The following is a 17,220-nucleotide window of genomic DNA, read 5'->3' as shown; positions in this document are numbered from 1 at the left end:
CCGGCATTTAAAAATTTTTTTTTAATTTTTAAATTAAATTAAAAAAAATTTTTTTAAGGACATAAGAGTGGAAAATAGTTTGAGTAGTGATCTTGAAGAAAAGAGAATATTAGGTAATAATAGCGAGCCATTGATAAGTTGAGTATTAGGTTGGTTGTGTTGTAGGAAATAATGAGCAGTTCTGTGTCAGTGAAACAGACAAGTTCTACCTTTTGACAAGTTGCTGTTAGCCATAAGATTTCCATATCTAAATTCTTAATAGACACTTTTATAGTTGCTTTATATTTGCCCGATCTAACATCTCTAAATGTATTTACTTTTGACTTATGCATGATGTATTACATACCACGAACTAGTATTTGATTTTATGGTTATGGTCTTCTGTTTGTCTTCTATGTCTGTATGTCTGTCTTTAGATAATAAACTCCTTGAAGCCAGGATCATGGCTGGCTGACTCATGCCGTATAGTGCCTTACAAGTACTGGTTGATGACTGCTTTTTTATGCTGGTGGTGATTGGTGATGATGCCTTTATTATGTATTATATCATTAGGATCAGGATAATACTTTAATTCTAGCTCTTTGGAAAATAAAAGTGATGGCTTAAGGTACTTTAGAGTTTCTTCTACTTTGTACTTTTAAATGAAGTACTTGGGAGGGAAAAGTTAAGCAGTGATGTCTTCTCATTCTCTTCCAGCATTTGCTCTTGCAGAATTAATTGACAATTCATTATCTGCTACTTCTCGAAACACTGGTATTAGAAGAATACAGATCAAATTGGTAAGAAAATAATACTATAAAGAAATTTAACTTTTCCTATTATTGAAGTAACATAAGTTCATTGTAGAAAAGTTAGAAAGATCAAAAACTAAAGTAGAAATAATTACCTGATGTCTCTTTATTAAAATTTTTTGTGTGCCCCTTTTTCTTTGTATATATGTATGTGTGATCATAGCATACATTTTGTTTTTTGTGATCGTCTACTTTCCCTTGAGAGTATGTTGTAGACATTTGTCATATCATGAATATTTGCAGTATAATATTCCATTACTGCTGTTTCATTTATTGACTCTGTGATAAGTTATGTAATCTACTTTTGAACATTTAGATTTTTTTCTGTATTTCTGCCATTGTAAGCAATGCTGGCATGATGAACATCCTTATAGGTCTTTGGACATGTCTCTAACTAGTTTCTTAAGCTAAATTCTGAGAAATGGAATTTCTGGATTAAAGGACATGAAGAATTCTAAGGCCTTTGATTTATATAGCTGAAGTGCCTTTTAGAAAATTGTAATACATTTACACTTCCACCAGCAATGTATGAGTGAGCCCATTGAATTCTTTAATGTTTAACTTTTTATGTTTTTGATATTGATTTGACTTTTCCTGTCTTTGTGAACTTATTCCATAGCTTTTTGATGAAACACAAGGAAAACCTGCCGTTGCAGTAATAGATAATGGAAGAGGAATGACCTCTAAACAGCTTAACAACTGGGCCGTGTATAGGTTGTCAAAATTTACAAGGCAAGGTGACTTTGAAAGGTTAGAAAACCTTACTTCTTTGATGGGCAGCTGGGAATTTTAATAAGGATAGGAACTCTAATATTTCTTTAGTTAAATGTGGTACATTAGAGGTTTTTACTTTATCAGCGTATATATCATCAGCATATATACTTAGATTTTTATATTATTAAGTTTTTATTATCAATACTTAGAAATAGTCAAAATTACATAATATTTTGCCCTTCCACTGAAGAATTATTTTTGCATTTCCTAAGATACATAGAAGTGACTGTGATACATTAAGTACTTTGGACCTTTCCCCCTTTCCTTACTCAAGTTTGATGAGAACTGTGTGGTCTCTAGAGCAATAGGATGGTTTTAAACTAGGCTTTAGAAATCACCTGCTGTGACTTGCAGAGTGTCTAATGAACCACATTTAGTTCTGTTGAGTTCACCGTTGCTCTACTTTCAGGGGTCTGCTTAATAAAACATTCACAGCTGTTAGGGAATAGAGTCTAGTCAAGAGTTTTGTATCAGAATATGCTTGTAGAAAATATCCTGAATGAGAATGTTAAAAGGGAAACAAAATATACTAGAAGTTGTCAGGGATATAAAGATTTAGGTCTTGGGATGTTAACTGAGTTCTAGTAAGAACTGTGACCCACAAGTCTTTTGATATTTTCAGCTATGTCGTGTACTTCAGGTAGCACACTTGGGAAGAATCTGTTGGTATTCTTATTAGTTGTCTTCTTATTATTAAGTAATATTTGTTCATGTCCTATTTTTTTGCTTTTATGTCCAGGAGAATCCATCAAATTTAACGATTAATCTTAACTGTTAAAAATTAATAGAGTTAGCACTTTTGCCGCCTTGTTTCTGAAATTTCAGCAACCATAGAGTTTTTATGAAATTTGTATAGGCAGTGTCATTGTTAGAAGCAGTATAGTGAAGAGAGTCTCAGAAGTCATTTGCCCTGGTTTGAACCTAGCCTTAATAGTTGTATGACATTAGTCAAAGTATTTTACTTTTTTGGGTTTCAGTTTACGTATGTGTAAAATGTGGATAATACCTTATAAGGTTTTGTGAAAACCAAGTGAGTTAGTACACTGTAAAGTCCTTAGGAAAGAGCTTGGCTTATGGTAAGCAATCAGTAAATACAAGCTCTGTAAGCTATCATTGTGGTTACTACTTTCTTATTGTTAGCCTCAGACTTTTCTACAACCATTCTTTTTCATTATATTCATGAGTACATGTCATTTCAAGGATTTATAAAATATCCACAGAGAAGGCAAAGACTGCTGTCTTTTATAGAATTTAGTATGCAATACAAATAGGTAGAAGGGAAAGGAGGACAAATAGTATATTGGGTAAAAAAGGTTAGAAAAATGTGATTTAAATCACATGGAAGAGTAGAGAGAAGTAGAAACTACAGTGTTGATTAAATCTTACTCTTAATTCATGGAACATGGACTCTTAACTTTTCTCTAGGTCTTAGCACAATGTAAACTGTGTTAGGGGAATTTTAAATTTTTAAAAATTGTTTATTTTGAGAGAGAGAGAGAGGGAGAATGCGAGTAGTGGAGAGGGGGAGAGAGAATCCCAAGCAGGCTCCGTGCTCAGAGTGGAGGCTGATCTGGGGCTTGATCTCATGAACCATAAGATCATGACTTGAGCTGAAATCAAGAGCCAGATGCTCAACAAACTGAGCCACCCAGGCACCCTGGGAAATTTCAATTTTTGGTGGAGAGCTAACTGTTGCTGGTGTTGGTCCTAGCATTTTAGGTATCAATAAACAATCAGTTTTGTAGCTATTAAATACCCATAGTCTTTGAGTCTAATATCGGTTCCTTGATCCACCCACACTGATTTCTGTTAATATCAGATGCTCCCTTAGTATCCGCTCCTATAGAAAAAGATTATCAGTTGCTTTATTTCCAGTTTAGTTTTTACTGGATACAAGGGTGGGTGTCTGAGGATACAGGGTATGGAAGAAAAGGAAGGATAGCCTAAAAGTATAAAACAGCTGACTCTTGGCCTGTAGCTTATATTGTAGAGAGAAAAACAAGTATATGCATAAAAAAAAATATAAGCATTCCAGTTAAGGGTTATTGCTGTTATGAAAATATTGGGTGGGGTCGTGGAGGGTAGGCACCTGGGTTGCTCAGTCATTTAAGCAGGTCATGATCTCATGGTTCATGGCTTAACGTGCCGCATTGGGCTCCAGGCTGAGCACAGAACCTGCTTGGGATTCTCTCTCTGTTTCTCCCTCATTCACCCTTGCTCTCTCTCAAAATAAATGAATAAACATCAAAAGAAAAAAGAAAAGAGCAGGTGATATGTTAGACCCTGATGGGCATCTCTTAAGTTAAAGTCGTTAGATAAGAGGGCCTGTTTGAGATTACATTTGAGTTGAGGCTTGAATTATTAGAAGAAAACAGCCAAATGAAGATCTGGGGCAAGAGTATTCCAAGTAGAAAGAATACCAGCAAAGACAAAGACCCTGAAATTATTTTCAGCTTGTTTTGTTTGGGACAGAGCAAGGAGACAAGAGTGGGTAGAGCATAGTATATGAAGGGAGACAATAGAGGGAGAGGAGGTGGAAGTTCTTATTTGCCAAAATTCTTTGTAGCTCCTGCTCAGCATTGGTACTCCTCCTCCTCCAACCCTTTTTATTTTGAAAAAGTTAAAGCTAGTAGGTTGAAAGAGCAGTATTAGCATGCATCCTTCACCTAGGTTTCTTTTTTGTTAACACTGTCACATTTGTTATTTTCTGTCTGTATACATACTCACATTCCCTTCCTAAATCATTTGAGAAGTTACATTCTTTATGACATTTCACTATTAAATACTGCAGCGTATATCTCCTTCACAAGGACATTCTCACAATGATAATACCATCATCACACCCAAGAAATTTATCATTGATTCAAAATATATAGTGTTCACATTCACATTTTTTCCTCTTTGTTGTATGTCTGGTTTCCTTTATTCTACAATAATTTGTCACATATATGTCTTTAACAATACTGGTTTTTTGTGAAGTTCAGGTTAGCTTTAGAAAGGTTCACAACCTGGATCTGAATGTTTGCTCAGCACTGTTCTTTTCCTCAGCAGTTTATGAACATTTTCATACAGGAAAGTTGAAATTCTACAGTGAAAACCCAGATAATCATACCTACTTACTATCATTGACAGTTACTTCCCCACTAATCTAATCTATCCTACTGATCTTCAGGTTTTTAAAATTTAATTCAAAATAAATTACAGGTATCTCCTAATGCTTAAAAGCATTGATACCATTATCTAGAGTCTTTGTTTCTTTTGAGGTAAAATTTACGTACAATGAAATGCTCAGATCTTAGTTTTTCATTGAGTTTCTTTATTTCTTATGGCTCTATAATTTATATGCCATAAAATACACCATATTAAAGTATACAATTCAGTCGTTTTGAACATAGTCACAAAGTTGTGCATCATCACCACTAATTCCAGAACATTTTCTTTACTCCAAAAGAAACCTTTACCCATTGTAGTCACTTGTATGTCCCCTCACCCATCTCCCTCACTCATGGCAATCATTAATATACTTTCAGTAGTTGTTAGTTTAATTTTTAGTTGTTTCTGTAGGGATTACAATTAACATCTTACAATCCAGTTTGGACTCATACCAATTTACTGTCCAGAATATACATAATATTTGCTTCTATATGGTTTTATTCCTCTCCTACTCCTTTGTGTTATTTTTATATAAATGATATCTTTATATGTCGTAACTGTATCAACATAGTTTTATAGTTACTGCTTTATGCAGCTATCTTTTAAATCAGATAGAAGAGTTGTACAAAGGACCATCTTTAGTAACTATTTTGGGCAGATCTACTAGCAACAAATTGCCTCAGTTTTTATTTATCTGGGAATGTCTTAACCTTCATTTATGAAAGTTGATGGGTTTTTTTCTTTTAATGCTTTGAATATGTTAGCCTACTGCCTTTGGTTCCATAGTTTCTGCTGAAGAATCCGCTCTTAATTTTATTGAGTATCCCTTGTGTGTGACTAATCTCTTCTCTCCGTCTGCTTTCAAGATTTTTTTTCCTGGCTTTTAATAGTTTGTTACTGATGTGTCTGGATTTGGGTCTTTTGAGTTCTTTCTATTTAGTTTTTGTTGAACTTCTTGGACTTGTAGATTAATGTTTTTCATTGCATTTGTGGAAGTATTTGGCCATTATTTCTTCAGATCTTTTGTCTTCTTTCCTGTGGCTCCTATTATTCATATATTGATACGCTTGATGGTGCCCTGTAGGTCTTTGAGATTGTGTTCATTTTTCTTTATTCCTTTTTCTTTTTGTTCCTCATACTAAGTACTCTGAGTTGACCTGCCTTTAAGTTCACTAATTCTTTGTTCTGCCAACTCAGATCTGCTAGTGAGCCACTTAACTGAATTTTTTAAAATTGCAGAACTTTTATTTGATTCTTTTAAAAAATAATATCTGTCTCTGTTCTTAATTTGGTGAACACTGTTCTCATGCTTCACTGTTTACTTCATGGTTTCTGTTTATGGAATGGATTTTAAAATAGCTGATTTAAGGGCTCCTGGGTGGCTCAGTTGGTTAAGCATCCTACTCTTGGTTTTAACTCAGGTCATAGTCTCCTGGTTCATGAGATCAAGCCCTGCATCAGGTTCTGTGCTGACAGTGTGGAGCCTACTGGGGATTCTCTCTCACCCTTTCTCTCTACCCAACTCCCCGCAAAGGATAAACATTTAAAAAATAAAATAGCTGATTTAAATCTTTGTCTAGTAAGTCTAGTGTCTGGGCTTTCTCTGAGACAGTTTCTTCTTCCTGCTATTTTTCCTGTGTGTGGACCGCACTTTAATATTTTTTGGCATGGCTTATAATTTTTTCTTTTTTAAAAAATATTTTAAATGTTTATTGTTTTTGAGAGAGCAAGAGACACAGTGTGAGTGGAGGAGGAACAGAAGAGGAGACATAGAATCCAAAGCAGGCTCCGTGCTTTAAGCTGTCAGAGCCTGATGTGGGGCTCGAACTCAGTAACTGTAAGATCATGACCTGAACCGAAGTCAGCTGCCCACCCTACTGAGCCACACAGGTGCCCCAACTTACAATTTTTTGTTGAGAATAAGATACTATAAATAATATAGTGTGGCAGCTCTGGAAACCAGATTGAGCCCTCTCCCCGGAGCTTGTTTGTTGCTTCTGTTTTTTTTGTTGTTATTTGTATACTTACCCTTCTAAACTAATTCTGTAAAGTCTGTATTCTTTATCTTATGTTGTCATTACAGGCTGTATGTAGTTTAGTATGTAGATACATAGCTACCTAATGATTGGACATTTCCTTAAATGTCTGGAACCGTTAAGTCTTCTGAGGTTTTGCCATCAGATACTGTTTACATTTTGGAGTTTATTTTTAATGATCTGGTAAGAAGTTTAAAACCTGCCTTAGTCTTTACTTCTTGTTTGCAAAGAACCTCAAAGTCAGCCAAAAATGAAAGCTTAGCGCCCTCTGAATGCTTCCTTGATGTGTATAGTAGCCCTGAACATGAGCGTGCCCTTCTCCTCTATTCTCATGAATATGTTGGAGCTTTTATTTATTTATTTTTAATGTTGTATTTATTTTTGAGAGAGAGAGACAGTGTGAGCCGGGGAGGGTCAGAGAGAGAGGGAGACAGAAAAGCAGGCTCCAGGCTCTGAGCTGTCAGCACAGAGCCTGATGTGGGGCTTGAACCCACGAACCATGAGATCATGACCTGAGCTGAAGTCAGACGCTTAACCGACTGAGTCACCCAGGCGCCCCTGTTGGAGCTTTTAAAAACCACTGTGGACGCTCATTCTCCAGCTTTTCCTTTTAAGTTTTTGGCCAGATTTTCATTTCCTTCCAGTTGTTTTCATTGCGTTCCTCAGCTGTGATCATAAACAGTTGCCACTGATAGTTTTTGACAAATGACTGAGGGAAAAGTTGTTCACAGAGAGCAGGTTCTGAGTTGGGTCAAATAAAGGCAAACCTTGCAAGCAGAGGTTCCTTGTGAACTGTCAGACAAATCTAATAATGGTACTTCTATGGGAAAGAAGCTTTGGGGGAACTCCAGTCTTACCCCACTGACTCCTGGGTGGATGGTTTTCACCGTGATTGTAGGGCTCAGTTTCCAAGGCTTCTGTGGAGCTGGTGAGAGGGGAAGTGGGATGGGGCATGATAAAACATCACAGAGCTCATTGTTCTGAGATTCAGCTGTGTGTCTTGAATAAACACTTCTTGGATTGTTCCAAGCCTTTGGTTAATAGAGTTCTGAAAATGTTGATTTTTGACAATGTTTGCAGATGTTCTCATTGCTTTTTATCAATGAATGAGTTTTCATAGGTCCTTAACTCTACCATTATGGAAGTGCTCACTGTTAACTGATTTTGACAAATGCATTCATCTGTGTAATTCAAACCTCTAATACAGTGTAGAACATTACATGAACCTAGAAAATTTGTTCATCACTCAGGCATTATTATAATCATTGCTTTAGAAGTTAAATTCTAGGTGCCTGGGTGCTTGGTTGAGTGTCGACTTCAGCTCAGGTCATGATCTAGCAGTCTGTGAGTTCGAGACTTGCATCGTGCTCTGTGCCTACAGCTCATAGCCTGGATGGAGCCTGCTTCAGATTCTGAGTCTTCTTGCCCCTGCTCCTGCTCTGTCTCTCAAAAGCAAATAAACATTTAAAAAAAAAAAAAAGGAGCCTGGGTGGCTCAGTTGGTTAAGGCCTGACTTTGGCTCAGGTCATGATCTCACAGTTCTTGAGTGCAGGCCCCTCATAGGACTCTCTGCTATCAGTGCAGAGCCCACTTCAGATCCTCTGTCTTCCCCTCTCTCTGTCCCTCTCCTGTTAGTGCTCCATCTCTCTCTGCTCCTTCCCTACTAGTGCATGTGTTCTCTCTCATAAAAAAACATTTAAAAAATATCTTTAAAGTTAAATTAGATACCTAGAACATAATTGCTGTGTGGTCATAATCCAGATGTGTGTTGGATCAGTGCTACCTCTTGCACTTTCAGCTTGCTCAGCAACTTAAAGGTCTTCAATTTAGGGAGCCTTTTTTTTCCTTTTTTTTTTTTGAAAATAAAAATAGTATGCCATGTAACTTACGTCCCATGCTGTTTTTTAGGTTCTAGAAATGGACCCTCAACAAGATTTTCCCTAATTTTCCTAAAGAAAAAGTTCCTTTGTCTTAAGTATTTTTCTGCAAATTTAGGTGAACTTTTGTTTACTTTCTGATATTTGTGTTTTTGAATTCAGAGAATGATTATGTAACATTTAGGCATCCTACTTTAATTGGGTTATTTTCATTGTGTTGCACAGATTTATTCCAGAAGCTCTAATAGGGATCTGTGGCCATTTGTCATTTTATTGGAGGTAAAGCTTTCTTTATTGTGGGGTTATTCCCTTTGATATATTCAAGGCAGATAGATATAAGTAGACATATGTAGTCACTCTACCCTATTTCCTGGCAACCACTCATATTGTTTTAGTTTCTTTTACTAATCTGATTATCTTTCTTGTTCCTTTTTCTTTCTTTCAACACCTTTTGTGATTTGTTTCCTTGCAGATTTTGTTTCTTATGATAAATACAGTACTAGTATTTCAAAAAAGATACAGTGTCCTTTTACATTGTATCAGGAATGTGAATGAGATGTTTTGCAGTTCTTTTGGACTCTGATGTATTATTCCTGAGGGAGGTAACTTTCTAAATTCTCTAGAGGACTGCTTCTATGATGCAAAATTTTTTGTCGGGTCTAAGATTATTTTTCTCTTTTACTTACCTTCATGAAGGGATACTTATTCCTTCATGAAGGAATTTTCTGGACTTACTTACCAAGTCTGAAATTTACATGTTCTCTTTTTTTAAATCTTTTTATGTTTTATATTAGAGAGAGAGAGAGAGACATAGAGAACGAGCAAGGGATGAGCAGAGAGAGAGGGAAACACATAATCCACGGCAGGCTCCAGGCCCTGAGCTGTTGGCACAGAGCCCGACGTGGGGCTGAAACGCACGAGCAGTGAGATCATGACATGAGCTGAAGTCGGACGCTTGACTGACTGAGCCACCCAGGCACCCCAGGATGGTTGTATTCTTAACCTTATTTGCTATGATAGGGTTTTTGCCTAGGTTAGATTTGCATAGATAGTTTGGTTGAAAAGTAGACTTATTTCCTGGTGATTGTGTCCATTCACTGTCAGTGAGTAGAATTCCTTAGTTTTGAATCAGCATTTCTGAGCTCCTTTCTCTCTAAACTTTTGTATACTTCCCATATATGTTTTAAGATAGTATTGGGGGGTATTTTCAGTGTTTCCTAGAAGCATTGCCATAGTAATTAAAGTCTTAGAACTCATTTACTTTTGGTTAGGGGGCTTGATCTCACAACCCTGGAATCATGACCTGAACCAGTATCAAGAGTCAGTTGCCTACCCAGCTGAGCCACCTAGGTGCCCCTACTTTTTATTTTTCTTAACATACATTGGGTTCATAGAATTTGATTAATTATAGTTTTTGGTTTATGACAATTTATAAATTCAGGCATTCTGTTTTTAAGGTTTATTTATTGAAAAATTTAATAGGCCAAATAACCAGAATTTACCACCCAAACCAATAAGTAGCACAGTTTCTGTAACTTAGATCTTTGTGCCCCTCCCTTGTTCTGTTTTGTTTCTCCCCATCAAAGTTAACTATCTTGAATTGTTTTTATTTCCCTATCTTTTAAATATTTTAGTTTTTATTAAAAATAATTTTTTAATGTTTGTTTATTTTTGAGACAGAGACAGAGTGTGAGCAGGGGAGGGGCAGAGAGAGAGGGAGAGGGAGAGACATAGAATCTGAAGCAGGCTTCAAGCTCTGAGCTGTCAGCACAGAGCCTGGATCAGGGCTCGAACTCGCGAATTGGCATTATCATGACCTGAGCTGAAGTTGAATGTTTAACTGACTGAGCCACTCAGATGCCCCTCCTTATTTTTTTTAAATGTTTGTTTATTTTGAGGTGGGAGAGGGACAAAGAGGAGGAAAGAGAATCCCAAGCCGGCTTTGCTCTGTGCTTGATATCACAAATGAAACTGAGCTCATGACCTGAGTTGATATTAAGAGTTGAGCCATCCAGGTGCCCCCTTATTTCCTTATTTTTAAAAAATCTAACTTGGCTTGTTTTTTGATGCTGCAAAGAAGGATAGTCATACTATATGTTGTTCTATAAGGGATTTGTATTTTCACTTAATATTAGGTTACTAAGATTCCATCCTTTTGTGGGTCTCTAGTTTTTTCTTTTTCATAACTGTATAATAGTCTTTTGTGTATACTTAATAATGCAATGTATTATCCAGTCTCCAGTCAGTGGGCATTTGACTTCCCCTGCCACATTTAGCATTATGAGCATTAGTGTTTTTCTTACAAGTGTTTATGTGTATGTGTAATGTTATATATGTTTGCTAGTCAAAATCTGCATAAGTTCTTAGATACCTAGAAGGGAATTTGTGGGTTATAAAGATAAAAGTTCCAATGTACAGGGTAGTAGTCAATTATTTTCTGGAGTGATTGTATTTATTTATACTTCTATCATGTAAGTTTGAGGGTTTTTTTTGTTGTTGTTGAAGTTTGAGTTTTGAAACTCACATAAGCCATTTGAGGCTGTTAAGTTTCTGGTGTGAGGAACTTTTTACTATTGCTTTGAATTTTTAAATAATAGTTAAAAGAATGTTTAGGCTATTACTTAATGACTTAGTTTTGGTAAGTTATATTTTACTAGTAATTACTCCATTTCTTTAATTTTAAAGTTTATTAATATATAGTTATTGGTAATGTTTTCAAAGAAATGTGGACTTTGATAAGAAAAAATGTTTTTTCTCTCTTCAGAGTCTTTGATTTTTGCTCTTTATTTATGTCTTTTTTTTTGTTTGGTACTATCTTGAGGTGTGGAATCTTAAATGATTGAGACTTTTCTAAGATGATTATTTTGTGCTATAAATTTTCTTTTAAGAACTTTCAGGACATCCCACAAGTGTTGATAATGCTATATATTCATTTCCCTACAGTTTGGTGTATTTTTTATTTCCTTTGCAACTTGCTCAATCTTTGATCATAGATTGTCTTAGGAATGTGTTGTTCAGTTTCCACATGTTCTTAACACATTTACCTCTTTATGTTGATGTCTAGTTTGATTTTATTATGGTCAGAGGAAATACTCTGTATATGCTCTATTTAATTTTGTTGAGATTTGTTTTGTGCTATTTTGGGGAGTTTTCTTTGTCCTTGAAAAGTATATTCTGTTGTTGAGAGGAGTCTTCTGTAAATGTCAATTTGACTCTCTTTGGTATTGTTTAGTTCTTTTATATCCTTGCTGGTTTTATATCCTTGCTGGTATATGGTTTTATACCCTTGCAGGAATATTGAAGCCCCCCACTTATTTGCAAGTGTGTTTCATTTTCTTTTTTCACTTTTAATTTTTGCTTTATGTATTTTGAACTTGTGTTATTTGGTATATACACAGTTAGAATTGTTATGTATTCTTGGTAAGTGGATCTTTTTATCGTTAAGTAATGCTACCCTGTCCCTGATAATTTTCTTGCTCTGAAGTATATTTTATGTGATATTCTTTAGTTTACTTTTCATTCATGTTTTCCTGGTATGTCTTTTCTTAACCGTTTTCTTTTAACCTACCTATATCATTAAGTTTGAAATGAAATTCTTACAGACCATATATAGTTGGGTCACTTTTTTATTCACTCTGCCAATTTTATTTAGTGTATTTGTATTGTCCTATTTACTGTAGTTCTTGATATATATGTTAGGACTTAAGTGTGTCATGTCTTTTCTATCCCTTTTATTTTTCATTTTTCTGGCCTTTTTATGGGTTACTTGACATATTTAACTATTCTGTACTTTACTCTTTTTATAAAATGATTTTGACTATATTTTTGGTTAATTTCTTTTTTAGTGGTTGTTCTGGAGAATACAACATTACATTGTACTAGTAAGGATATTTTACCGCTGAAAGTGAATTGTAGAAATTTTATCAAATTATTTAGATCCCCTCACTCTCTCCCATTTATAATTTAGTTTTCTTAAGTTTTACCTCTGTATACATTGAGAACCGTATCAAATAGTGTTACTTTGATTTTAGCAGTCTAATATAATTTTAAAACTCAAGCATGGCCTATTTTTTTACCCTATATTTGTTTCATTGTTCTTTTTTTTAATTGCTTCATTTAACTTTATTTGATGTTACCACAGCTTTCTTTACAGTTGTGCTAAGATGGTAACTTTGTTTCCAACTTTTTAACCTATTGTCACTTTATATTTGAGTCTCCAGGAAAAAAAAAGTTGCTTTAAGGTAGCATATATTTGTGTCTTAAAATTTCACAATCTCTGCCTTTTAATTGCGGTTTTAGATCAGTTATATTACTGTGATTATTGGTATGTTTTGATTTAAACTCAGCCGTCTTTGTTATTTGTTTTTCTTGTTGTTGTTACGGTTTTTTGTTCCTGTTTTTCTTTTTTCTTCTGCCTTATTTTAAAATGAGTATTTTGTGTTTGTGTAATTCTATTTTATTTCCTTTGTTGGCTTGTTACCCTTGTTTTATTGATAATTTTAGGATTCAAAGTATCTTTAATTTATCACAGTTCATATCAAGTAATAATACACCACTGTGTATACAGTATTAGTGCATCACAGCAGTAATATCTATGCCATTTACTCTCTTAAATTTTTTTTAGTGTTTATTATTTATTTATTTAGAGAGCAAGGGAGAGGCAGAGAGAGAGGGAGACACAGAATCTGAAGCTGGCTCCAGGCTCTGAGCTGTCAGCACAGAGCCCAACATGGGCCTCAAATTCGTGGACCACAAGATCATTACTTGAGCCAAAGTTGAATGCTTAACCAGCTGAGCTACCCAGGCGCCTTCATGCCATTTACTGTCTTGATCTTTTGTTTTTACAGATTTTCTGTTGATATATATTAAATATTGAACTGTATTCTGCTTCTTTTCTTTTTATTTATTTTGAGAAAGAGAGAGCACACTTATTGGGGAGGAGGAGGGAGGGAGGGAGAGAATCCCAAGCAGGCTCTGTGCTTAACAAAGATGGTTAAGTTTAAATAAAAACACACCAATAATGACAGTAATGTAATTGACCTAAACCCTCAATTAAAAGAGAAGAGCATTTTTAAATTTTATTCTCTTAGCAGATTTCAGTTATTCATACAATACAGTGTTATTGATTAGATCCGCAGACCTTATTTTTCTTATAGCTGAAAATTTGCATTCCTTTACAGTCTCTTCCTGTGTCCTGTACTCCCCAGCTTTTGTCAGACATTATTTGTAGCCTTTTCCATTTTTTCCTCTTACTAGAACTACACCTGTAGTATAGTGAGGTAGTTTCCTATAGTCCCTTATGACTTTTTACCTACTTTGATATTTTTTGTTCTTTTTCTTTCTTTATTCTTATGGGTAAGTTCTTTGAATATTATCTTTGTGTTTTCTCTTTCTAACTATGACACATCTGATCTTTAGCTTTTCTGTTGAGTATAATAGAGGTTATAGCCTCACCCCCAATTCTGTTTATATCAGATACTGGGAAATGATGTCCCTTGAGATTTAGCCTATATTTTGAGAAACCAGGGATGCTTACTCCCTGTTGTGTTGTTATGGTGCCATAAGAGGTTATTTTGTCATGTTACTAGGAAATAAGAATGTCTTTGCTGTAATTCCCATTATTCAGAGAATATTTTTATAAGTTGAGAAGCAGTAAGCAATTTTGAAGGGACAGCTCTAGGGACAGTGGGATATATATGGATACAGATACTTAGTTTTGTTTGCTAAGAGAGTTTATGATTTAGTAGGGTGGGCCCAAGAAGGTACATTTCTTGCGTTTCCAGGTTTTTTGATATAGCTGGTCTAGGGAATAGATTTTGAGAACCACTGGACTATTTATCTCAACTTTGGGCTCTGATTCTTTTACCTTGAATAAGGGTGTTGTCTAGCTTGGGGATCATTGTATTAACACTTAATAAAAGTGCTTTAACAATTTCTTTTGGCATCTGAGTAGCTTGTTTAAAATCACTGCATTAATGTTTTATTTTAGTGATCATTCAGGATATGTTCGTCCAGTACCAGTGCCACGCAGTTTAAATAGTGATATTTCCTATTTTGGTGTTGGGGGCAAGCAGGCTGTTTTCTTTGTTGGACAATCAGCCAGAGTAAGTAAAAAGATTTCTCTTAAATGAGAGTTGATTAAAAATACTTTGAGATTGATTGTTTAAATGTATTAACTAGTTTAACTTTTAGGAATTTTTAAAGTAGTCTTTAATATTTAACAGATGATAAGTAAACCTGCAGATTCCCAAGATGTTCATGAACTTGTGCTTTCAAAAGAAGATTTTGAGAAAAAGGAGAAGAATAAAGAGGCAATATATAGTGGATATATTAGAAACAGAAAGGTATGATACATTTTACTCATTATTTATAAAGTTGTTACATTGGACAGATGATATGGACAAGAACATTTTTTCAGTTTCTAGCTAAGATACTTAGCGGTTGCTTTAAAAACTTGAAGGTATGGAGTTTTCAAATTCCATTACTTAATTTTTGTTCTTTTTCCTTTAGTCTTGTGAATAGCATAAGTGACTGTTCATATGCTTTCTCAGGCTGCAAATCTTCAAGGCAACAAATTGTCTCATAAAGCTGAGACAAGGAGTAAACTTCCTTGGAAATTGATTATATGATTATAAACTTTTTCCCTTACACTGAGATTGATTTTTTAAATCATTTTTTGGTCTAACAATTTCAGAATGAGAGTACAAAACAGTTACAAGTATAGGATAATAGGCATTTAGGAGATCGGAGCTCCAGAAAAATAAATGAGCGATGTATTTTTGTTAGAAATTTGCACTCATTCTAATTTTAATGAGCAGCATATTAATGAATTTGAGTCTTGATGGTGAGTACATAGTATTTATTGTATTACTCAATTTTTCTCCACTTGAAACATGTTAGAATTGTTTAAAAATCTTTATTTAAAAGTAATTTTGAGCTTCTTAAATTCTTTTCTTATTCTAAAACAAGTTATAAACAATTTACAGGAATGAATAAATAAAAATTGCCTCAAATTCCAGGAAAATAAATCTAGTTGAATTTCTAGTATAACTTTTAAATTTTATTATATGGTTATAGGTTTGTTTTTTGTTTTTTTTCTTTGGTATTTTTAAATTTTAATTCCAGTGTTATACAGTGTTGTGTATTAGTTTCAGGTGTACAATATAGTGATTCAACATTTCCATATATTACTCATTGCTTATCAAGATAAGAGTACACTTACTTGAAACTAATATAACACTGTATAACACTGGAATTAAAAAAAAAACTCCTTATTGGCATCTTGAACTGGGGGGAATTATACTCTTAATCTCCTTCATATACGTATTTTTTTATATATTTACATTTTTTGGGCCCACATTTTTTAATATTTTGAATATTTCTCCATTTTATAAAATATTTTGGTGCATACACACTTTTTTATTAATATTATTTTTTAAAATGTTTATTCATTTTGAGAGAGAGAAAGAGACAGTATGTGAGCAAGGGAGGAGCAGAAAGAGAGGGAGACCCTGAACTTGAAGGAGGCTCGAGGCTCTGAGCTGTCAGCACAGAGCCTGAGGCGGGGCTTGAACCTGTGAACAAGATCATGACTTGAGCCAAAGGCGGGTGCTTAATCGACTGAAACACTCAGGTGCCCTAGTACACATACATTTTTAATACATTCATAGTATTTTGTCTGAATTTATTACAATGTATTCTGTTGAACATTTACTGTATTTAAAGGGTTTTATTATAAGTACACTGCCTTGAATGTCTTTGCGTAATATTTTGCCCAAATTAGTTTTGTTTTTTTTAATGTTTTTTATTTATTTCTAGGAGAGAGAGAGAGAGACAGCATGAGCAGGGGAGGGTCAGAGAGAGAGGGAGTCACAGACTCTGAAACAGGCTCCAGGCTCTGAGCTGGCAGTCAGCACAGAGCCCGACGCGAGGCTCGAACCCACGAACCACGAGATCATGACCTAAGCAAAAGTCGGACTTTGCTTAAGCCACCCAGGCGCCCCACAAATAATTTTTTTTATATAGACTATTAGAATTTTAATAGCTGTGACAATGAACTTAAAATCTTTAAATGTTCATAGTGTGTATTACAAAATCATTTTTCTAAAAGGTTAAACCCACATCAAATACACTCCCCAAAACAGTATGTGAAAGTGCCTATCTGATAATTTCCTTATTTTTAAAAAGTGGAATGGAGGGGAAGGCAGCAAAATGCTGGCAATTTGACAGGTAAAAATAATACCTTTATTAATGGGCTGAATTTTTTTTTTAATACTTATAAGCCACTTTTATTTTCTGTATAACTTAACATTCTCCCGTGTCTAGGAAATTTCTCCAGTTTGCTCATCCACTTTTTGCCTTTTTAAACTTGTTGCATTTAGTATACAATTTATATATCTTGTTTACATAATAATCTATCTTATCTTTGTCATCTTATGTTACCATCACAAAACCCTGTAAAGTATATTTGTGGAAATCTTATTTGCCATGTTAAAACTGGTGAAAAATAGGAGTTCAGAATATAAGCAGTTTTTAAAGCTGTATAGGTATGATAAAGCTTGGATAGAACTAATGTCTCGGGTCATTATT

The 17,220-nt window shown here is 34.6% G+C and overlaps 1 protein-coding gene across 3 annotated transcripts in view; it reads left to right on the top strand.

Moving 5' to 3' along the window:
• SMCHD1 (structural maintenance of chromosomes flexible hinge domain containing 1) overlaps window positions 1-17,220 on the top strand; it is a 141,649-nt gene that overhangs the window by 12,730 nt on the left and 111,699 nt on the right. For all 3 annotated transcript variants that reach the window (XM_077778161.1, XM_077778159.1, XM_077778160.1), the window contains exons 4-7: window positions 697-779; window positions 1,411-1,541; window positions 14,621-14,735; window positions 14,856-14,975. In XM_077778161.1, coding sequence (XP_077634287.1) covers window positions 697-779; window positions 1,411-1,541; window positions 14,621-14,735; window positions 14,856-14,975 — 449 coding nt within the window. The remainder of the gene's footprint in view (window positions 1-696; window positions 780-1,410; window positions 1,542-14,620; window positions 14,736-14,855; window positions 14,976-17,220) is intronic.

The sequence above is a fragment of the Crocuta crocuta genome, unplaced genomic scaffold, assembly GCF_008692635.1.
Source record: "Crocuta crocuta isolate KB4526 unplaced genomic scaffold, BGI_CrCroc_1.0 scaffold26, whole genome shotgun sequence".
NCBI lineage: Eukaryota > Metazoa > Chordata > Mammalia > Carnivora > Hyaenidae > Crocuta > Crocuta crocuta.
This window is presented reverse-complemented; position numbering and strand designations above follow the sequence as displayed.